Genomic DNA, 24675 nt, shown 5'->3' on the forward strand with positions numbered 1-24675 from the left:
AGGAAACTCTCATTTTATATATTTAAATGAAACCCAATCCGAGTTTGGAGCTCTTCAAAGTAGCTCTAGGTAGCAGTATTAAAACCCACCGCCCCCCAGAAGTCCGTCCTGGATCCGCCCCTGCCTTACAGAAGCTACCATCTCGGCATTCACCTCGTGGGAGTGAGGAAAACCTTAATAAAGAGTACTGGCCAGAGCCGGGTTCATGCCCACGCTCGATCAACCTGTTTTAATGCTTTTCTTTGTGTTGCACAGTGTCTGGTAAGGGCACCCAAACAGGGCAAATGTGTACAGCTTTAAAATGTTTAAATGTTAAAATTCGCTTTATACTGTACTTTGAACACGTAATTCAATGTGTATTATATTTTTCTTACAGCAGCATAGTTTATTTCCTAATACTTTAAGTCTATGGTTGTTAGTATTTATAATTATTGCATCATAGTAATCCTCAAAGCTCGTTCAATTAGTATGAAATTCCAGACTTAACAGTTTGCAACATTGCAAACCTTCACCAACAAGCAATATGTGGCGAGAATATTTCCACCTATATTCGCATCGAAATTCCCAGCCCTTGTCTACAATCAGTACAATACGGCATGTTTTTGTCGCCTTATCATGAAAACAACGCTGTCCAGCGAACCTAACGGTCTTCGCCCTCTCTGTTTATTGTTTACAACACAAACCGTCATCTTCCAATATTGCCAGGCGTACAAGGTTTTCGCACACTTTCGAACAAGAACACTTGTACAAAACTGAGTGTGCATTATATGTAAGATTGTATTACATAATAAGTAACTCGATTTGTCATATTGTATCTCAGTCATCTCAAAAGCAACAATTTATGTAGTAATAGCACTTGGTTCATGACTGTGCAGAAGTAGGTACATTCGGTTCGGCGATTCATGTGCCTGGCAAACATGAATTAACCATGTAGGGGTGAGAAGCAAGGTTTTAACGCTCGCACTACAATTGTTGTTTGTAAACAATTTTCCATCCTAGAGCGAACGGACAATAACTGTCTCGACTGATTTGTCTCATGTTACAATGAAGAAATGTTTGTTCAAATGAATAAAATTGTATATTGAAGATATCCATATATATAACCATATGAGTATGCATATGCATGTATGAATATAAATGCTTTCTGAAATTAATTTATTATAAAATCCGCTCCCTTACATTGCGATTTTAATTGTGTTTTGTGAAATATGATTTCCAACTATATTTGTTCCCACCACTAAGGCGGATGAAACTTTTCATCTGTACTTGTAAACATGTGATCTCTTGATTGTGGTTTATATTTACTTCCCAGTATCGTGATTCTTAACATGAATCTTGCCAACCCGAATTTTCAATAAGCATCTTTCCGCATTCCTCACATGACAAACTTCTTACCAGAATGTATTGTGCGTGTTCACACTTCTGAGTTCTCAGTAAGTTCCTTACTACAATCTTGACACAAGTTGGGTCTTGTTTGTGTTAAAATATATATTGTCAAATTTCATGATAATTTTTTCTTCCCTTGTGGAATATGTGAAGTTCTCAGATCTATGTGTTAAAATATGGTGGCAAATTTGACATTTAACTTGAGTTTCTCTCTATCTCTTGCCACGTGTGACACCTCTCACATCAAATGGTAACATATGTTGCGAAAAACTTCTTTTTAACTATATTATTTCCTACATGCTTGACAGATATATCCCATTTTTTTCTAAGTCTGCGTGTTACATGCGAACTTCAACTAATTGCCATCACATACACTCTCGGCATCTGTTCCTTGTTTGTATGTTAACATGTCTTACCGAACTTGACTTTAGAACAAATCCTTTCTCATACTTTTGACAAGTGAAGCATGTCTTACGTCCATATGTTGCCACATGTGATCCTCGACTACATTTCTTCCCACACTCAAGTCAGTAGTGCTGTTCGTCTTGAGAAATGTGAATATCGAATTTTTGCTCCACACTTTTGGCGAATATATGTTGTTCATCGTCTGATTATGTTAACATGTGTCTTGTCAATTTTGAACTTCGACTAATATCTTACTCTTGGCAACTGTTATTTTTTTTCATGTATATATTAATAGGTGTTGCCAAACGTAATATTTCAATAAATCCCTTTCCAAACTTTCCGCACGCATGACCTTCTTTACCTTTTTTTTTTTTTTTTTAAGTATTTGTCTTCCAAAACTTTGACTTCACCATAATGCATTTTCTCGCATTTCGCTCGTATGAGGTTTACCATTTGCATCTCGTAATATGTGTACTGGCAAGCATAATTTTCCGATACATCATTTCAACTGTGCTGGCACGCGCTATATTTTCCATGTGAAACTAAACGCGAACTTTGATTAAATCCCTTTTCGAACATCTTCCACGTGCAACAAGCTTCTCATGTACGAGTTAGCATGTGTGCTGCTAAAGCTGGACCAGATCGGTTTGAAGACAAAGTGAAAACATATTTAGTTGGAGTGGTTCACCACAAAAGACGTTATCGTAATTCTACGATTCTACTTCGTATGAAACGCTACGGAAAGAAGTGTAAATCTCATATTTTTTCTTAACATTTCATTAATTAATTTACACAAACGTAGCGTGTACTTAATCGATTGCAGCATTAAGTTTAATACTCAATACATATATAGCAGCACGTTGTAGAAAAAAAGTTATAGAACAACTACACAAACAATTCACAGTGTAAAATTTGTTATATTTTCCCTTGTTAATAAATTCTATAGATATAACATGTAGACATAAGCCAAGTTACGTTTTGAAGTATAAAGAAACTTGTATAAACCGGAAAACCATTAAAGTGAAATCTGTATATAACGGAAAGTTATCCAAATCCTGGTGTGTTTCTTGCTTCCCAAACATCTATAGAAGGGAAATCTGTCAAAAGAATGAGAAAACGTCAAATCCATTGTTTTCCGCGCATAAAAATAAATTCACAACAGATAATATTCTATTAGAAACATTATGAAAGATTTCTTCGTTGCGCCCTGAGTCAGTAATTAGACACTAGCAAATTTTGAAAATTCTCGTGATGGCTTAGTGATTTTGGCAACGCTAACACCTTTCGAATTTCTTTGCGCGATATCCCTTACTACATCCCCGCGATGTGGCCTCAACTATGAATTCATTCAAGCTGTCCAAAGAATCATAGAATATGTCACCCCACGTGCTTTTTTTAGATGCAACTCTAGCGGTCATTTCTAATCCTGCAAGTAATAACACACGATACACTTCTTGTGTTAGTTACGTTATAAATAGGTTTGCAAAGTCTTTTCATTTGGTGAAGACGGAAACATTATTTTGCTTTGAATATGTTCTTCGTAGTTTGATCATAGGACATGTACGATACATTTAGTATATTTTGACACTTTATTATTAACCTGTTAGATGAAAAAAATACCCATTTTCTAAGGGAATATTATTGGAAATGGTGGATAATTACTTTCCCACTTACATGCGTCTATAACCTTTTCAACCAAAATAAACCTGCAAGTGATATTTTGTAGCCCTTTTTTTCTATAGTTTTCTTCGTCAGTCATTTCTGCTAATTTTCCTATTTAATGAACAAAATACGTGAGAGGAACATCTATTTGTGATTTCCAGTTTGAACTTGAAGAAAGCAGATTTCTTGGAGGGAAATTCACAAATTGCAAGATATACAAATAAAGAAAGTCAAACGTAGAAGGGTGATCATCAGAGCAGAACGATATTATAATTCCGAATGTAGTTTTAGTGCATCCTGTCTAAACTGCTGCTAATATGTAGAAAAAACCATTATTTCACAAATATCCGGCTATTTCTAATGTACTTTGAATATTGACAGGAAGAGATTCAATTGTTTTTGTGTTGTTTCTTAATTGCAACATATTCTGGAGATTCTTATGGTTAAAGCGATTTTTAAAGAGTCCGGAAGAAGTGATCTTAGGTACAAAGCATCGGCAAAAACACTCATGTCAAGCAGGGACATATGATCTGGTTAAATCTGCAAACGATAAAAGCGCCACCCTAACAATGAGAACAACAGACAGTTGACAATTTATATTGGCTATGCGTGTGAATTCACATTTTCTCTTTAAAGGGCTCTGGCTCAACATCCTCTAATTCCATTCCGCACTCTCTACGTTTGTGAGCTTCTTCATCAACAGAAAAATCCGTGATCCCAAGCGATCTCTGAAAAATTGCTTTCGTCATTCACCGCGCTTATGAATTGAAACGTCTGCATTCAAATTTGATTTTTTAATAAATGCTTTTCCGCATTTTTTTTTTTTTTTACCAAGTTGCACTAACATGTGACTTGTCAAACTACGTTTCCTAATAAATCCTTTACCGCACTCTTGACACGTATGAGCTCGTTTACCAGTATGCACTAACATGTGATTCGTCAAATTACAATTTAGTCTAAACCGTTTTCCACATAGCTGGCTGGCATGACATTTTTCACCTGCATGTGTAAGCAAGTGCGTTGACAAATGTGATTTTTGAGTAAAAAACTTATCACAAACTTTGCACTTGTGAGGCTTTTCGCCAGAATGTATTAGCATATGTTGTCTCAAATATGAACGTTGAATAAATCTCTTTCCACACACTCCACATTTATGTAGTTTTTCACTAGAATGAATTACCATGTGCTTTGCTAAATATACTTTGAGAGTAAATCCATACCACACTTTTCACACGTATAACATTTCTCCTTTCCATGTGTTAAAACGTGTCTTCCCAAAGTTGAATTTTGAGTAAATCCTTTACCACATTCTCGATACTTATAAGGTTTATCACCTGTATGAATTAGCACGTGCTTTGCTAATGTTGATTTATCAATAAAACCTTTCCCACAAACATCACACTTATGACGTTTTTCACCGCCATGTATTAACTTATGACTTTCCAGGCTTGTTCTTCGATTAAAACTCTTCCCACACTGTGGGCATTCGTGAGGTCTTTCACCAGTATGAATTAGCATGTGTTTACCTATATGTGATTTTTCATTATATCCTTTTCCACAAATATCACACATATAAAGTCTTACACCTGTATGTAGTAATATGTGTTTTGTTAAACCTGACTTTTGAGTAAATCCTCTACCACAATCTTTACACTTGTGAGGTCTCTCACCTGTATGAATTAGCATGTGTTTTCTTAACTTTGATTTTTGAATAAATTCCTTTCCACACATTTCACATTTAGGACGTGTTTCAACGGCATGTGTTAACATATGTGCTCTCAGCGTAGAAATTTGAGTAAATTCCCTTCCACACTTACGACATTTGTGAAGGTTTCTAGATGTATGGGCTAATAACCTATTAGCCAAGATTGAACTGTGAGTAACTGCTTTCCCGAATTCTTGAGATGCATGCTGTTTTCTACTTGTATGTGAAGACATACGTTTTGCAAAATGTGATCCAAGAGACCCAGGGCAAAACTCCTTGGAAGAATAAGATTTCACGTCTGAATGAAAAATTATATCCTTTCGTGTAATAAACGTACTTGCATTTCTGGAAACAGTATCTTTAGGGGACCTGTAACGAATTCAGTAAAAAAGGAAATACTAGGTGAATAGGATAATACACCATAGAAATAGAAATGCTTCCAGGTAAATACAGCAACAATGGGAAGGCAGTTATTTTGTATTCCATTCATTATTGCAATTTAAGCGTGAAGTGTTGCAAGACATTTATACGTTATATTTTCGTGGTAAACTGAAGCCCCATACTCTTGTGCTATTACATAAAATTATGTAGAAACATGAAGAACTAATGAGAGGTTTCCATGTTATTTCTAATCGCAAACTAATACTATGTACTTTTTGTCATCTCAAGTTGTATCTACATTTATACATATGACATCACAGTTACCTCTAGTACATTCCAAGATACACATTTTACAGTATGGACTGAATATTTCACTATTCAGTAACTGAGGTACGAAGTCACTAAAGGTGTTTATGTATCATAAAATTAATTTTGTGAAGAAAATTTAGTAACTGTGTTAACTTATTGCTGTTACTACTACCAGAAACTATTATTATAGTAACAATGAAACAAAAGAAGGCTATAACAATTTTTGAAAGTTTGCACAAAGTACGCAAACTCCAGCTGTATTTTAATCTCTACAAGGGCTTTTAATATCCTCGAGATGCTTTGAGTTACTAAATCTTAATTTTCATTAAACTTTTACGTCTATTGATAAATAACTATGTAGTTAGATGTGATATACATCTAAGCACTTTAACAAAGTAAAGCCTTTAGGTATGTAGATTTCACAATTCCTTGTAAATTTTCACCTATTTATAAAAGATACCTGATATTATGTGTAGATTTCGATGCTAAGGTAATGACGAAATGCATTGCCCTGTTCGTCTCCCATGGGTGATTATTGATAGTTTTTCAGAATTTCGAGGGTTACTGTAATAAACTGATGTAATGAAGAAAACGAAATTCTATATCGGATATGCTCCACTGTTATTGCATGGTATGTCAAACCATGCCCCACTAAGATTATTTGGTTCGGGAGAGACTTCCCTGTTTACCATTTGTTACTTTAAAAGTTAAGAGGGCATGTCAAGTTAATGCTCCACTTTCGATGTTAAAAAAATCAAAGAAACTCGTTATATATTATATTTTAAAAGTAAGGCAGATGAACGGTTTTAAAAAAAATCTAACGTGTTGGATGCCTACCATCAACTGGGATTTTATCATGTTAGTTTCATTTAATTGGGTAACATAAGGAATGAAGAAGATAAAAAAAAGGAACATCAATAATAATCACCTTGCGAGTCTCTCTCTCTCTCTTTCTTGTTAGAAAGAGACAACTTAACGCATACGCTTGTTTTGGAAATTACAATGTTTAAGAGTGAAAAGAAGAACAATCTAGATATTCTTCTCAGTATGCAATATTCACATCCAGATCGACTATTATTAGCTGACGAAATGGGTGAATCACGTAAGTCTCACACATCAGTTAATACTGGCCTTCAACAGTATTTTCTTTCTTTCCTTTTCTTATATTAGTATTTTTATGACTAACACAACATGTTTAAATTGTACGCCAAAATAGGGTATCTGACGAGTAGATTATGTTACAGTTGTGAGATATGCAATATAAAATATGTACTAAAACTAGTGGACAAGACATCTACTTTTTAAGGGACGAAAGTGACCAATTTGCGTAGTTTCTTTAGTATATTTGGTCTAGGAATTAATTTGTGCGGGTGGACAAGAGATGGCGCAACGAACGGAGCGTCCCACAGTTCCGTGTATCCACACATGTTTTGCAAACCCCTGTCATCGCGTATCGTTCGTAGTATAGGGCAGTGGATTAAAGCATCAACAACACCAGTTTGTAGTTAAGTGAACATGGCGCAATTTGTGCCTGATAAAGTGTTTTTGCGGGGTGTCCTGCTGCATTACTTTAACATGCAGAAAAGTGCGACTGAAAGTCATCGTATTTTGGTGGAAGTGTATGGTGACCATGCTCTAGCTGAGCGAACGTGTCAGAAGTGGTTTGCACGGTTTAGAAGGGTTGATTTCGGCTTGGCAGACCAAGAGCGAGCTGGACAGCCAAAAAAATTTCAAGACGAAGAATTGACAGCATTGCTCGAGCAGGATTCGTGTCAAACGCAGGAACAACTTGCAGCAGCATTAGGCGTTGATCAAACAACAGTCTCCAAACGCTTGAAAGCCATGGGAATGATTCAAAAGATGTCACATTGGGTTCCACATGAATTGAAAGACAGACGTTGAAAGACGAAAAACCATTTGCGAATTGCTGCTTCAACGACAGAGCAGAAAGGGGTTTCTGCATCGAATTATTACGGGTGATGAGAAGTGGATTCATTACGAGAACCCTAAACGAAAAAAAGGCCTGGGTGAAACCAGGTGAACCAGGTCCATCACAACAAAAACGAGATATTCACTGTGCAAAGGTTATGCTGTGCATATGGTGGGATATGAAAGGTGTGGTGTACTATGAGCTGCTGCAACCGGGTGAAACTATGAATGGAGAACGTTATCGACGACAATTAATGCGTTTGAAGCAAGCTCTGGCCAGAACACGACCAGAATGGGAGAACAGACATGATAAACTTATTGTTCAACATGATAACGCTCGCCCACATGTCGCAAAACCGGTCAAAACCTATTTAGAAAATGTCGGATGGGAAGTTTTACCCCACCCGCCGTATTCACCAGACGTTGCTCCTTCGGACTACTACTTGTTCGATTGCATGAACAACGATTTGATTGGACACCGGTTTACTTCTTCAGAAGATATCGAAACATGGGTCTCTGACTGGATCGCTTCCAAGGATGAGGACTTCTTTCGCCACGGAATCCGTACATTGCCTGACAGATGGGCGAAAGTGGTGGCTAGCGATGGACAATATTTTTCTTAAGGTATTTATGTATTTTGTGTTTGTACTACAGCTTCAATGTGTGCGTACCAACCGCACGAATTAATTCCTAGACCAAATACAAAATTACTATATGATATACGATTATCATATAATATACGGACATCGGTTACACATCATCTAATGGAGTTTCGTTATCACAGTTTAACTAGCATTCAGTTAATTCTAGGAAAACTAGGTTTTCATGTGGACGTCATGAAATATTATTCAGCTGGGAACTCATAGATGTTAAACATATCACACTGACATATTTCCATATTTTAACATGTGCATCGTCTAAAAGTACAGAAAGTTTCGACACATGCGACATTAGAAATCTTTTCACGGAAAGTATTTTCGTCGTTTTCCTTCTAAATATCGCCACTTTTCCGTTCCTCACCTGTCCCCTTACCTATGTAGAGTATTCTTCTTCTTGGGAAAAATATAATAAAAATTAACTTCTTTCTCCTTAATTTATATTTATATGACATATTTAATTCCCTAGTTAATACATTAGAATGTTTACGGGACGAGGCTTTGTGGACAATCAGTCCAAGTATATTTACGTTGTATTAAGGGTTTCATACACGATATAACTTTTATTAACACACCTTTGAGTGAATAAAAATTATGATACTATATGTCGAATGCTGTGGTGAACACCCAACATTTACGAACCTTTATAACTCCAAAACCGAGAAACTATTTCAGATTAAAATGAAGTTTAAGGAAATATCAACTTTCCCCAAATTTACCAACGCATTCCGGAAAGAGTACACATTTCAATTATATTATCTCAGGGAAAGGAAGTCTATCTTTTTAAAAATGCATTCTGAAACTAGTCAACACGTCAGTCCAGAAACAAATAGGAACAAGATCTTGCACAGTTCCCAAAAAGGGGAAAATACTCATACGCTTATACCTGATTGTATTTACTGATCGATCTGCGAAAATAATAATACAGAAAACTCAAGCTATGAATTGTTCTTTTGGATATTCTTACTAGTCTTACAAGTCTTACCTTCTTGACGAGGTATGCGACTTCCTGCCTATGAGAAGATCAACAATTTATTATGCATATTTTAGTGAAAGTAGGAATGAAAACCAAAAAGAGTTAAATACTTGCTAGAGACCTGACCTTCATTTTTAGCTGTGATGGTAAGTTGGACTGCGTAATTCTAGCAGAAAATGAAAAACAATGAAGGAAATAAAATATACCATTGACCGTTAAACATAGTATAATTCAGTTCACAAAACTTTACCTAGATCTATCACAATTCCCGTAGATCTCTAAAGAGACATTCTATTTATTAAAATATTTTAGTAAGTAACATTATACAATCGAAATGTTACCTATCTGGAGTGTTATACAAGGTGTTACTGAACTATACCGACAAACTGTAAGAGGTGATTCCTCACATCAAAATAAGAGAAAACGTTCATATAGACCTATGGCGAAAAGTGCATAGTTTTAGAGCTAGGACTGTCCAAAATCACCAAAAAAGCCAAATTTCAGCAGGCCCTGTGTCGGATTCCAGAAAGTGTGGATAGTGGTCTTTTGTCAGCGTAAAGGAAGCCACGCACACACAATCAAAAAGTGCATAGTTCGTCCATTTTCAATAGGTATACTGTTTATTCCCTACAGGGTGTAATTCTCAGATATGCTCTCAGTAGAGTTTTCAGATATTCTCTGATTTCAAGGAGAGTCCAAAGTAGGCAGGAGATAAGCCTTGAACAATGGACAACCAATGCTTCGGAGGGAAGTGGGAAATGTTAGGAACCGGCAGCTTAATGTTTTTTGTCTACTGAATAATGTATGATGCGATGCATTTCGTCAAGGTATATTTCACGTTTTCTTTACTTATAAGCCTGAAAGAAAACATTGCAGAATACGTTTTCCCGAGTACGAGAAATTATGCTGCTGACGATCCTTAACACTTTCGACATCGCGTCAAAAGATTCTGTGTTTACTGCCATCAAACCTTATCGTTTGCCTACTTTCGAACAATCATAAAGTCAGAGCATATCAAAATTCGGTTGATGGCATGTCCGGGAATTTCACTCTGCATGGAATACTCTGTACACCCAGTAAAAATTCATGAAATGTGCATTTTTGGATTTCATACGCGTGACTTCCTTTATGCTGATAAGGATCTCCATCCACAGTTTCTGAAATTCGAAGTAGGGCCTGTTGAAATTTGGCTTTGGGCGATTTTGGACAACCCTAGCTCTGAAACCAAGCACTTTGACCCACAGATCCATATGAACTTTTTTATTTTGATGTAAGGAAACGCCTCTTACAGTTTGTCGGTATAGTTCATTAACACCCTGTATATTAAAAAAAGGAAAAATGAAAATCACTTTGTCGTAAGTTCTAAATATTGTATGATATACAAGCCAGGCAGTCCTGCTTTAAAATAGCTTGGTTTGGAGCCAGGTGAGAACTTATAGACAAAGCACGTTTCACATCACACATGTCCTCTTGTATTTGCAGATGCAAATATCATTACCAATTAAATAAAAGGTACATATTAACATAAACAGTTATCATGACATACTTAATGAATGCTGTAAAAAGTAGTCTGTAAAAAGTTGCTATAAGAACAGGCTCTGAGTCGACCTCCTGTGCTATAATATAAAGCTGGACAGTCATATTTACATTGTTGTTCTTTTACACATGTTTTTACTGTAATTATGAGTATTGCATTAAGGTTCAAGATGCAAATATAAAGAAGGAAGGAAAAGTCAGTTGGAAAGAGAAAATAAGAAATAAAGAAGTTAAATGAAGAAGAATACCGAACTTGGTAGCAAAAAGGAAAAGTAATTGTCCAGGCTAGTGTTCGAGGATAGATTGCCTTATAACAGATACTGAGCAAGGATTAGTTTCTGGAACGGAAAAGAGGGGAAGAACGTGGCATCTCCTGGACGTACGAAGATGAAAAATTACTGTTAACTATTATCAAAAAATTCGATGTAAGGTGTATGTCTCAAATTGCACGTTTTCACCATCTCAATGTTGTAGTAATGTCGAAACACTTTGATTCCTGTGATGATGAAACACTAAAGAAATACATGCAGACAATAACCCAGGAAACTGAAATTTAAAATTACCACGCAGAAGACACACAAAAAGGGAAAAACAAGAAGGGAGAATGGTCTACAGTGATTCGAACAATTAACTGGCGCTCATTCCTACTGGAATCTGGTATTTCAGACTAAATTTTCTAAACTCGTGTACCAAATAATTTTAGTAACTTCATTGCTCTCTTACTCGTTTTGTTTTACTTGATTTTTTCATAGATTTCCTTTAAGATAGCGATACGAACACGGAAACTTAGACGACAGTTAAAATTCCAAAGGCTGGCCCAACGGGAATAGGAATTTTAACGCCCTGATTGAGCATTGAGGTTATATGTTATGTAAAACTACAAATATATTTTCAGATATGTTTTCAAATATATTTATATATAAAGAACTAATACACATTGTAGGTTGCCATGTATGGTGTTTTATTTACTCTCCTCGATATTTAAAGAATAAAAATATGGCAGGCATATCTAACCGTTAGTCTGCGAAGTCATGATATGTAGAACGCGCCCTCAAACGTACGTTTTATACATATTTTCTCTTCCTTAAATTACTTTGTATAGACTTTTTGTTATGAAATTTAAAAAAGGGAAGAATATTAATGTAAGCGAACAGAATTGAAGCCACTGGCATTTAGACACTGAAGAAAGCTAAAACTTACGAAATAAATAACAATTGCGTTAACGATGTCCTTCATGGGAGAAACAAACATTAAAGTACAATGATATAACCAAACTTGCCACTTTACCCTATACATGAAAAAGGATTAGAATTTTCAATAATGTTAACAACTTTTAACATTTACAGTATCCTTACAACAGATAAACCTCAATTTTTGGTTTCTAATTTTGACAAAAACGATGACAAGTATTTAAAAATGCACTTTCTTAGGAGACTCTCTTATTGTCTTGATTCTGGCGCAACATGATCCATAACTACTCAAGTGGTCTGATGCGTTTAAAACAACGTTGGGCATCCTTAATCTAGCAAGGCAATATTCACTACATTTTACAGTTTATATATATTGAAGTGTATCCAGGGCATGATCAAGTGGTTATTAGATCTGGACGTTAGAGCAATTGTAAACCGAGATTTCGTCTTCTAAGATTAACTTGTTTCAAACAGTTAACCGGAACGAAACCGAACCGAGAAACTCTTCTCTGTCTCATCGACCATTTCTGTGTTCTCCTAGAAATATTAAAGAAAAAACATTCAGAGTCGTAATTTCGTTCTAAAGTCAAACACTAGAACCAAAACTACTTAAAAATATGAATCACTATACATCTTAAGAAACTATTCTAAATATGAAATAATATGCTGAAAAGTGTCAGTTTAGTCTTTGTTTTCAAAACAAAGAGAACCAAATAACGGCTCGATTTCTCCTTTAAATCCTTGCATGTTTGTATACGTTTTCTTTATAAATTCAGATTTGAATTCTCCGGATTATTGCTTTTACATAACACTTCAGTATTTTATCATGTACGAAAATACTTTATTACAAAATTTGAATCGTAAAAATATGTTGTATTCTAAATACACTTCCTATCGAGTCTCTTCTCTTCCTGCTGTACTGTTGTCTGTAAGTTGTGATTTAATCGTTGGTTCCAAAGATGCGGGTCCCGGGTTCGATTCCCGATGAGTTAATTAAAGAATTTATCCTTGTTTGCAGTATTGATATTTCTCATGTACAATAAAATGAAAAATATTCAATTGTTCTCGGTCGTAGGGTTGACACGACGCTCTTTAGTGCACACACTATAGTGCTATTGATATTTCATATATGCACAATGACGTCAGCCGAATCGACCTTGATTCGTTTTCCCTGCGAACGTAAGGAGTTTCGCAAGCAATTGCTGAATATTTCAGACACATCTTTACTATGTGTCCAGAAATGTCATTGACCAAATACAAACGTTCTTGCTTCCTAGTTCTTGCTCACAATGTTTTACTGCTTCATCATTATCTTCTACTACTACTCCTTCAAATAATAATAAAAATATTTCGTTCGCCATTTTTAATTCCTCCATTCCACCCGTTTAACGATATTTTATAATTTGGAGAAATTATCTACTATATTTTTATGTATAATTTGTTAAGATATAAATGTGACGCAACAATAACAGTAATTCTCTTACCCACAGAAAGGGTGGTAGTATGAATCGTAATGAAGACAAGCAATCCTACGTATTTTATTATGGACACAACTTTTAACCTTACTCATATCATTAGTGTTCTTTTACATTGTCAGGCCTTTATAGTAAACTAATCTTTGCAGATTTATTTCTGTTCTGAGCCTTACTTTTTTAAGGAATCAAGATTTTCTATCTTTATATAATCCAAGAGCGGTCTTTATATAATCTTCTCATTCTCCTCTTTCTCACTCAAGAAACTAAACCTTCCAAAGTATCTCTTGTAAGTAATTTATCCTTGGATAATGTTCTAGCCAATTTATTTTCCTTTTTGTCATCAACTTCAGTATTCTTTCTTCACTTAGGCTTCTCAGAACTTATTTATTTTATCTTGCCAACTGATTTTTCCATCCTTCTCCATATCTACATTTCGAACCTTATAACGGATATAGTAATTACAGTAAAATTCCTGTATAAAAATACAATAACTTATGACTGGCCAACTCTGCATTATAACACTGAATGGAAGACTCGAAACCCTTTTTTATCGCCACTTTTTCTAAAGTTGGCCTTTATAAGTATGTCATGATAATTGTTTATGTGTATATTTAACTTCTATTTCATTAGAAATCATAATTGCATTTCCAATAGCAAACGGATATTTTTTGTGTGGGGCCTGTTTTCTTATTAGTTCTCATTCTGCCCCGAAACAAACTATTTGAATACAGGGCTGCCTGGCTCTTTTATCATAGAATATTTACAGCTTATGGAAAGTTACTCTTATTTTACCGTTTATTTACATAAGTATCACTACCCCAGACAAATAATATTTCGAATCCATAAAAATCCTTATTAAAACGGTTTAATAATATTTATGTCCAAATTAATTTTCTTAGGTCCTTCAATTTCCGTCACCTCTCTTCAAGTGAAATTTGAGAATCTCAATGTAAAAGTAATTGGATCTTTTTTCTCTGAAAGCTGTTCTTTCCGAAAAGACAACAGTTGATAATAACTGATTGAATGACGTATTATCAGTTTATACTATTGACCCTTGTCTCCGACTTTTGATTCTCGAGTTACGTCACAGTATTATTTCTTACTTGTGGAAATCTTGTACTCTTTTTCATTAGAAAATTACCAAATTAAAAAAAAAAACATGTCGAGCAATTGTTAAGGAAAAGGCGAAAAAAATAAGCAAATTAATCATAAAGCTGCTAGCACTACTGTCCGTTTTTTAGTAAGTGATGGGCATCTGTGATATTTGTGATAGTAAAGAAAATGGTTATTTTTCCAGTGAAAGTACTTTGTATCAAATATAATTTTTTGATTTGTCAATTTTATATGATTAATTGGTTAACAAATATGTTTGCAATAGATGCATTTTATCTGGTATGAAATTGGTATAAAGGCTTGTGTGTGCCTATATAGGTCGGAGACCACATCCATCATAATTTCGCTGATTATTCTACAGATGTTAAAGCGAGAAGTCTTATAAGCATTTGTATTAGAACTTAAAAAAATATATAGTAACGAACACCAATTTTAACACGAAAGCATTGAATTTGAAGCTTAAATTTGTAACATAACTTTTAATAATTTTATCATATCTTCATATTCAGAAAACAAAAAATATGAGACTGACTTTCGAACTCCAAGTTATTTACGAAGACTCAGTGCCTCATGACACTAAACCGCCGTCGTCACAAGCACTTCTTGTAGCGAATCTCGGTTAATTTTTTGAACTATTTCTGGAAGTTCTTTGTTTTTTGTGAAATAATTGCTCATGCTTCTGTTACGAATTCTTGCGAACAGAAGGATAGGAAACTAATTCAACCTGTGATTAACCGAAATCGGACACTCATAAATAAACTTACCATCTTAGAAATAACCAACCCACCCTCGTTCATTCACTTCCAGAGAATGTTTTCTGATATTTTGTTATTGATTTTTGACCTACTAACAGCCTAAATAGATTTTCGTTAATAAATATATTATGATTGCATGCGTATTACTGACGCGATGTCACTCAATTATCATAGACATTTCTATTTCATTATTTGTGTAATAATATGTGATCTCTTTCTATTGTAAAGATAACCTATACATATAGTGAAATAAATTTTCTTATATTGCACTTTAAGTAATTTAATAAAATTCATTCTTCAAAATTCAACTGTCAATAAACAACTATATAATACGATAATCTGGACTTGTCATAATGTTATGAAATCGAGCTTCAACGAATGCGAAAATTTTCCTTTCCTCGACGCGGTCTTGCATGTGAAGTGTTTACAGTTGAGAAGATATCTTCCGAATCTTGTAAACAGACAGTTTCTCATTCATACTCAATTTGCAAGTAATGGTATAACAGCTCGCACATTAAGAAAGACCCTTGTAGCTGTGTGATAGGCGTACTCCAATATCTACATTTATTGCCGTGATTATAGCAACAGCTATTACATACATTGTTATATATACAAAGCAAATTTCTCCTAAATTATTCGTTATAAACTTCAGAATTTCACAGACTAATAGTTTTGGTGACACACATAGTAATCACAATTCACTGAACGGGACGTATGGATTACAGACGCAAGTGAAACTGCATTCTGTTTCCCAGATAACTTTGTATGAAAAACGAAAAATGCTCAACACCACCATTTCTCAATAAACCATCGCAACTGTACCCGCCAATTGTGTATATATTACAGTGTGGTACGGACCATATGATAACAGCAAACTGTACCTATGGAAACATCGTTTTCGCATGTGTTATCAATTCAATCATGAAACACAAATAACCTAACGCTTTAATAGACGATATATAGAGAGAAAGTTAGCACGAAAGCTCTCACGTCCTAAGTATAACGAATTCAAGTATCAGCAGTAAGCGGACAAACAAAATAAAAAAAATCCTTTGCCTTAGCAATCAGACAACAAGCTTTATTAAGTTATGTGGTGAAATTTTGATCAGCAAACTTGCAAAATGTCATAAGATATGTGATTAGGTTTATATAACTAGAGACAGAAATTATTGCTTATCATTACTGTAACGAGTAATGTGAAACAATCGAATGCATGTATAAACAAAATGACCCTTTACCCTAAAGATGACCAAAATTTACAACACACGATGTGTAGACCAAGATGAAATATTGCCTTGTCTGTAGTAATAAAATACTATTAATAAGAAAGAAAAATAGAAAACAATCTGAAATTAGACAAGGGTGAAAGATAACCTAGCAAAATTCACACGTGCAAAGCCTACATAAAAAATTTCTCTTAAAGTACAGCGAACAGTATTAATTAGGATTATAGTTACAATAACGGAAAAGTGTTGCATGAGCCTATTTGAATGTTATTTAGTCCTGAAGTCGGTATTAGCATAGAAGAATATATGGGGATTTTATTCCATTCAAAATATATGAAAATATCTCGTTTGAAATTCGATGTTCAGTTAGCACAAAATAAAGAACACTGCAATTGTTAAGTGTGTATCTTTAAGATATATTTTAGATGTATGCCAGAAATGGTCTACTTATGTTATTCTTAAACACACGTAAATAGTAAATTCATTCATGACCAATCACAGCAAAGAAAATGCTCATTACACATGCATGGAAATTATTAAATAATGATACGTATACCGACTTGATTGATTGATTTTGAGTTTTACGTCCTGTTCAGCAGCGAGGCTATATGAAACGTGGACCTACTGATTACCGTGGAATCCGAAGCACATGAGCTCCCGCCGGGAATCGAACCCGGGTCTCCCGCGCCAAAGGCGCGTACGATAACCGCTTAGCCACGGAGGAGCTCCGTATACCGACTTAACATAATAAATTAGGTTCACTAATTGGTTAGCAGAGTCGCTGCAACAAATACAAAAGAAAAGTCATACACAGAAATCTTTACCAGATATACATACTAATTATTGTATACAGTTAAGAACATAATTTGCAGCCACTGTTATCACGTAAATATCACATAATGCCCTCCTTAACAAAGAATGTTTGTGGTATCCAAAAACAAGACACAGAAAACTGCCTTACAGCCTGCAGCATTCTTTTCGTACAATCATTTTTTTCTTTTCGTACGAATCTTATCAAACAGAAATCAATAGGTAGTACAGTACTATAAATTAAGTGGTTCAATTTATTTCCCAGTGACAAGTATTAAAATTAACTTTTGCTTGATGTCGGAAAATGAGATTAACAACAATTTCCCCCTTCAATGCCATAAACCCAGTCTTATATTACCATTTTCTGAGAATTGGGAATAAAATATCACAAACTGTTTGCCTTACGCTCCTTATCCTACCAATAAGAAAGCTTTCTTTCTTTTTATTTTTGTTTGTCCGCTTGTAAAGAAACTGATCTTATAACAAACGTGATCAATAAGTACATGGTAACGAGTTAAGAATAGTATCATCACAAATATAAACGTGAGTAATACTACTACTATTTTAATAATAATAATAATAATAATAATAATAATAATAATAATAATAATAATAATAATAATAATAATAATAATAATAATGACAATATAACAAGCTGAAAAAGATAAAATATGTGTAGAAAATGATATAGAGAAGAGTGTACTTTAAAACAGAAAAATGCAAATGCAATGTAAAGAGTATACTATTATTTACAAAAATTTAATTGTAAAAATTAATATTGAAGAAACTAAAAATTTGAAAATCCACAATTCTTCAGTAATAAATAAATTATTAGAATTGAGATTCACACAAAACACATTACAGACCCAGAGTACACAACGATGTATTGCAATTCTGCATAATGTACAAGTCTCGTATGCAAAGCTGTACAAAATATATAATGGTGAATTTTAAAACATTCCTGTCCTGAATAAAATAATAACAAATAGAAAGTATATAACACCTATATTTAGCACAATTAGCCAGCATCCTTCCAAGGAAAGACGATTGGAGCGGGCACATCTTGCGAACAAATTATTTTCTTCATACCGCCATACAAAGAATGGTGGAAGGGAAGAAAAAAAGAAGTGATCGATGACTTGAAAAATATAATAAAATATTGGGAGTTAAAGGAGGAAGCTGAAGATTGAGAAACGTGGAAGAAACATTTCCAGGTTTAAGCGGAAAATAAATAAAAAAAAAATGAAAGAAAATTAGAATACACCACTCTAGTCCCAGGGCTGCCAAAAGGCAGAATAAATAATAATAATAAGTGAATGAGTTGGTTTTGAGTTTAACGTCCATTCTGTTGAGTATTGAAGAGTGGGAAATGTAAGATTAGACAACAAATGACTAGTTTACTAACGCTAGGTACGTTTAGTAGTAAGAAAGAAAGAAAGAAATGCATTTACCTGTCGTTATACTGAATTTGATTGCAATGGTAAGTTAGATTCATATTACGATAGCTTGTGATTTGAAGATAAGAGTATGGCATTATTCGTCAGCGTATTTAGATTATGTCCAAGTTTATTAACTGAATAAATAAGATAAGTGATTAATAAGAATTCATGATAATTACTTGTAGTAATTTAGCTACTTCGATTTAGCAGCTGATCAGTGCAACTAGCTGCTCCCAATCTTTGATAGTCCTATTCTACATTTCATCACATTTCAGGAGCGAGGCTATATGAGACGTTGACCTACAGAATAACGCGGAGTACGAACCACATAAGCACTCGCCGGCAATTGAAACTGGGTCTCCTATGCCGCAAGCGGGTACGCTGACCGCTTAACCACATAGGAACTCCCTACTCACAATAATAATCACTAACAAAATGTGTTCTAGTTGTGAAGTTTACTATCTGCTCTTAAAGAAAAGTACTTATCACGGATGGAACCTATAACGTAAGTACTGCGTTCAATTTAGATGTTTCACACGGTCAATTATTTAATAGTGAATCCACAAAAGTCCCATCTATAAAATACAAATAACAAACATTTTCAGAGTGTAGCTTAAAAAATCCCAGTGAAAGGAGTACGAGGTTTGCACCTGAAATATTTATAATAAAATTAACAAAGGCTATTATTCATCATGCCTGGAATGTGCAAGGTCCCTACTGTGTTACTATTGAACACTTTAGTTTTTAATATCAGTTAGACATAAAGATACCAGAAAATTGTCCAATACATTCCATATTTAAAATTAAAGAACAAACAAAAATTCGTAAATCCCGTTGTAATACAAATGAAATAATGAACATTTAAAGGACACTCTGTAAGAATTCTGAAGCTTAATAAAATAAATTAGTATTCTGAATTTGTACGAAATATACCTAAAATCTACGTAACACCCTTTAGCTTTTAAGTCAATATAATTTTTTGAAAATATCTAAGTTTACATGATATGAAGCGCTCTGGATATTTTAGGTGATTTGAGTATCCAAGAAGGTGCAATACAAATTTCTCCTGTGTTACATTCACCAATACCCATCACAATCCACTAAGGCTACTATTTACTTCAACCTTCTATGAACTAATATGACCTATCACTGTTCGCAACCACTGTGGTCCAACGTTACCTACTCGGATCGATGTCCAACACCACTTGTAGAGAAAGAGCATATACACGATAACATTCCTCATGTGTCTTTTATTTCGTTAATATATGATTGAATTCAATTTTATGTGGTGAAAGGAAGAAAACACATGAAACGCTTACAATTTGTTATTGATCGGAGTGTGAGTCCCAACACTTAATAACTCAAACGTCCGCTTTCCTCCACCGTAAAAGTAGATGAGGTCATAACGATATAAGCAGGGTCGCATATTGAGTATAGGAAGCCTACACGCAGGAGAGACAAAACTGCCTAAAGAGAAGTTCTAGTGATGGTAAGATTAGAAAGCATTTGCTACATATTTCAAACACTGTAGTTGAAAGTTTTATATATTTCCATTCTTCATGGTTCCATTTTTTCATCTCATCTTCTGCCAAAATCCTCGGCTCTAACTCGTGCGCTACGCATTAATCTCTGGTAAACTTGTTAGTATAAGCTTTGCCACGAAAGAAGTTTGCAGATAATCCCTATATATTTTTCATAATTTTGAACTAAGCAAAACTAATATTCTTTCCGTGTACAAGAGAACACAAACAAACATTCCGTTATCTAATTACACATTAATCTACTTCTAGTAAATAACGGTTCAACTGACTCTCAAGGAACAGATATCCAACAAACGTTCTTAAAAATACAACTCAATTCCTAATTTACATAACTTAAAACTGAGTTACTGAATTTCCTGCTACAGATCATTCAAACAATTTAATAATTATTTAATGAACGGACTACAGCACACATCCTAATATCATGTTTTCCTGCTCTTCCATTAAACAATTATAGAGCACAGCCCACAAATGTCTCTTATTAAACGATGTTGTAACGAATCATCATATAACATGGAATATAATATCCTAAAGTTATAACTTGATATTTCGTTACAGAAAAAGTATTAGTTTCTTGGTCTAAGTAGAATGAAGTATCGAAGCAAAGTATTCGTTTGGAAAAATCGAAGCAGCAGAATTAAAAAGCAGGAGTTGACCATTCTATTAATAACCACGCTAGACCCGTAACAAGGTCAGTGTTGAAAAAACCGACGAAAGCTTTCTTTAAGGAAAATAATATTTTGCCGGCAAATGACACACAAGTAGCAAGAAAAGCCCTTCATCTATAACCTTTGCCCGGATACACCGTCATATGATTAGGCCCGCCATCATAAGATATAAACTTCTGAACCACGAAGCTTTACCAGTGAAGTCAATTAAGCCATATTTTAAAATATTTGCAAAATTTGTGGTTGGCCTAGTTTGTGATAAGACATGCATGAATATTAGAACAATCACAATACGTGAAATATTTTCGTAACGTTAACAATAAAAAGTGAACTCAATAATTTCTTTGTGTGATCCCGGTTCGGAATTATTTATTAGGGTGTTCTGTTATAATACAAAAATTTGAGCTTTTGTTATGACAACATTTTCAGAGGAGAAATGTGTTGATTCCTATAATAGAAAACATATTACCAAAATTTCTGCCCCCACACCTTTCCCATATAAAAAAAATAAAAACACTTTCTATTGCACTTAGTATTTTAAAAGACTCGTATTAAGTAGTCCTGAGACCTGACAACAGTTTATATCTTGTCTAAAGTATTACTGATTCTTGTACTCGCGAGCAACGTATTATATAAAGAACTGCTCTTTACTTTGCTAAGAACACTGTCAATACTCAACCCTCACCATCTACGCTTGATATAAGAAAGGGGTTTACAGTATATTACTGTTACGTTTGGATTTTATTTCACTGTTGAACTGTCTCACCTCTTACAAACTAAGAAATAGGTTGCGTTCTTTTATGTATTCAAATTTTTGCGATACATTAACGAAGTTTATGGTAAACAAAAAAGGAATTTTTAACGAAGTATTGGACTTGTTGAAAAGAAGTATTTAAACCAAACTTAACTGATGAAAAAAAAAGTTTAAACGTACCTGAGGCCCTGAGCACTATTCCATGTTTCACGATTATTTTCTTGCACGTCCTTTTCGTGATTGTTTCTGTCTCGAATACTGACAGACATATGGTTACTTGAATCTTTCGTGTTGTGTGCAAAATCCGAGAAATTTGGCTTGATGTTACTGTGACAACGTTTGGCATTTAGAAGTACAACAGCAGGTGATAAACGCTTGACCAAACATACTGCTTTCGAAGTAAGTTTCCAATCTGATGTTATTTCTTCCTCATTTCTCTCTAAAGAGATATTCTGTGCTTCCTTAGCACTTTCTCGTTCCTTACATTCCAAGCTTACTGTAAGATCTTTAAAATCGTAACTGTTACTAGTACATTGTTTATAATTGCATTCTTCAAATGACTCGTTTTCTGTTTTTATTTCAACTCTAATAGGAATGTTCTCTCTTTCCATTTCAATTTTATCAAAAGCAAAGCTGAAATGATGAGAATCCATTTCGCTAACATAAAAATTGTTCAGCAGGGAGGTATAAAACCTTCAGCAATCAATGTTTAAGAAAAAGAAACAAATCTGAAAGTAATAAGAAAAATATTCGTTTTAACAGAACTGGTAAACAAGCAGGGAAGACAGCGGAAAATAGCACTTGAGATTAAACTAATGGTGGAAATTATTTGGCATCAGACTAGGGATGCAAAAGGTATTAAAACCAATATTTTAAAATATCCGAAATTTCGCTACCACTCATACTAAAATGTCGAAATGCTGAAAATATCCAATTTTTTAAATTTATTTTCTCTGTTCTTAAAGCAAAACTTAATCTCTTTATCTTCTGCTTTGCATAAGGTATATTATAGTGCTATATTATCTTTAATCTATATTATTATATTTTTGTTATACATAAGTACAAGTTATTGCAATACAATTCTTACTATTTTTTTTTCTTTTTATTTTTGCACGAGGGTAGAAGACCCCGGCACTAAACTTTTCTCTACTATATTACTAGATTATACTTCTTAAACAAAATATGAAAATCAATGTGATACAAATATTCTACTTTAAAATATATAACAATTTTAAGACTAGTGTAATATTTTAAAGATCAATTTCTTTGTTCTCTCCAGCCATTCGCCTTTACTCAAATACATGTAGTGCTAACAATTTCTAGATAAATTTATTTTGTTGTCGTACTTAATGTTTTAATTTCTTTCTTTTGCCTTTTTTTTATAGGTATTTTCAAATTTCCAGTATTTTTCACATGATTCTGTTTCATTTCATTTGTTATATAGTAATTTATTGTATTTCTTGGTTTATTTGTTGTACTTGTATTTAGCGTCCATTTTAGTACAATGTTATATGGAACATCGAGCTACTGGTTAATGTTGGATCCTAAAAACTTGAGCTGCTACCAGAACTAAAGCTGTCTTTTGCGCGGCAGGCACACAACCTAAACACAAAGCAGCTCTAATATCCGGAGTAATGGGACATATCCTCAATGTTCTTATAGCCTAGTGCATACCTATCTTAAATTAAGGCAAGAGAAAATGTATTACGAGCGTAGTTATACGGTATATTTTACAGAACTGAAGCATCTCAAAAAAAGAAATCCGCATGTATCGTACTTTTGTGCCGTAATGATGTTTTTCGATACTCAAAACATTAAAATCAATATCACCAAATGTTCACACCAAACGGTCCTATTGGCTTATATGCTAACGACAAATTTAATCTATTTTGAAATAAAGTAAAATAAAGGTACGAGGAAACTATTTTACCATTCTCAACCAAATTAAAAAATAAATTATTTTACTAAGATAAACGCGTGTTCATATTAATAGGAGTTTACGATTTAAATGCTTAACTTACTTATTTCAATGCAGCGAAGAGTCATTTTTCTACCTTACAAATAAACAATACTATACTATTTGCCTCCTCTTTCATAAATATTGGTTTGTTAGATATAATTTTTCGTACTATTTTTTATAACTCTCAGACAATCCCCTCCTATACCGCCAAAGGAAATTCCCGTACGACAGTGAAAGCCTCCGCAAGTGGCTACTGAACAGGCCCGAAGAGATTTACCGATAGAACAAAACTAGGGTTACCAATGCTTTCCCAATACTTGTTTCATCCTCACGGAGAAATCTTCTTATAACTGCTATAGTTAATTACTCGAAAGACATATTAATAGTATGAGTGTTAACCATATATATATGACGAATTCATGAACCCAGAGTTCTTAAGGCGGAAAATTAAATAAAAAATAAATAAATATATATATATGGAAGGACCAAACATACGGAATCTGTGATCATGTATAAAGGTATGTTTCACATAGAAATTTCTTTTGTTTCTCTTCATACTTTTACGGAGTTATCAATCTTGCATTGTGCCCAAAATTTTATAGAAGGTAATTTTGTTTCTACATAACGAGACAATGCTCCTAACTGTTTTGTTACTGTTCTTACCAAATAACCATGTGCATGTTGTATGTTGTCTTACGGCAAAAATGGGAATGATATACTATTCCTAAATTTGGAAGAGGAATTAAGCATAATTGCCGGTAAAGTTTTTGATGCAGAGATATTTCACACGTGTCAATGG

At 34.0% G+C, this 24675-nt stretch overlaps 1 protein-coding gene across 1 annotated transcript; it reads right to left on the bottom strand.

Annotated features, from left to right (window-relative positions):
* Positions 1–4644: 4644 nt before the first annotated feature.
* Positions 4645–22619, bottom strand: LOC145670147 (uncharacterized). The gene is made up of 2 exons (XM_081738518.1): positions 22097–22619; positions 4645–5527 (listed from the first exon to the last, which is right to left on the bottom strand). The coding sequence occupies exons 1-2, from the start codon at positions 22567–22569 to the stop codon at positions 4645–4647; spliced, it is 1356 nt and encodes a 451-aa protein (XP_081594644.1). The 5' UTR covers positions 22570–22619.
* Between the last annotated feature and the right edge of the window lie 2056 nt (positions 22620–24675).

The sequence above is a fragment of the Thermobia domestica genome, chromosome 14 (assembly GCF_964235325.1).
Source record: "Thermobia domestica chromosome 14, izTheDome1.hap1.1, whole genome shotgun sequence".
Classification (NCBI taxonomy): Eukaryota; Metazoa; Arthropoda; class Insecta; order Zygentoma; family Lepismatidae; genus Thermobia; species Thermobia domestica.

Bases quoted from the DNA above. Each gene is read 5' to 3' on its own strand.
- LOC145670147 (XM_081738518.1), bottom strand. From the start codon at position 22,569: ATGGATTCTCATCATTTCAGCTTTGCTTTTGATAAAATTGAAATGGAA. The intron at 5,528-22,096 runs GTACGTTTAAAC...AATTCGTTACAG, and splicing joins AATAGTGCTCAGGGCCTCAG to GTCCCCTAAAGATACTGTTT.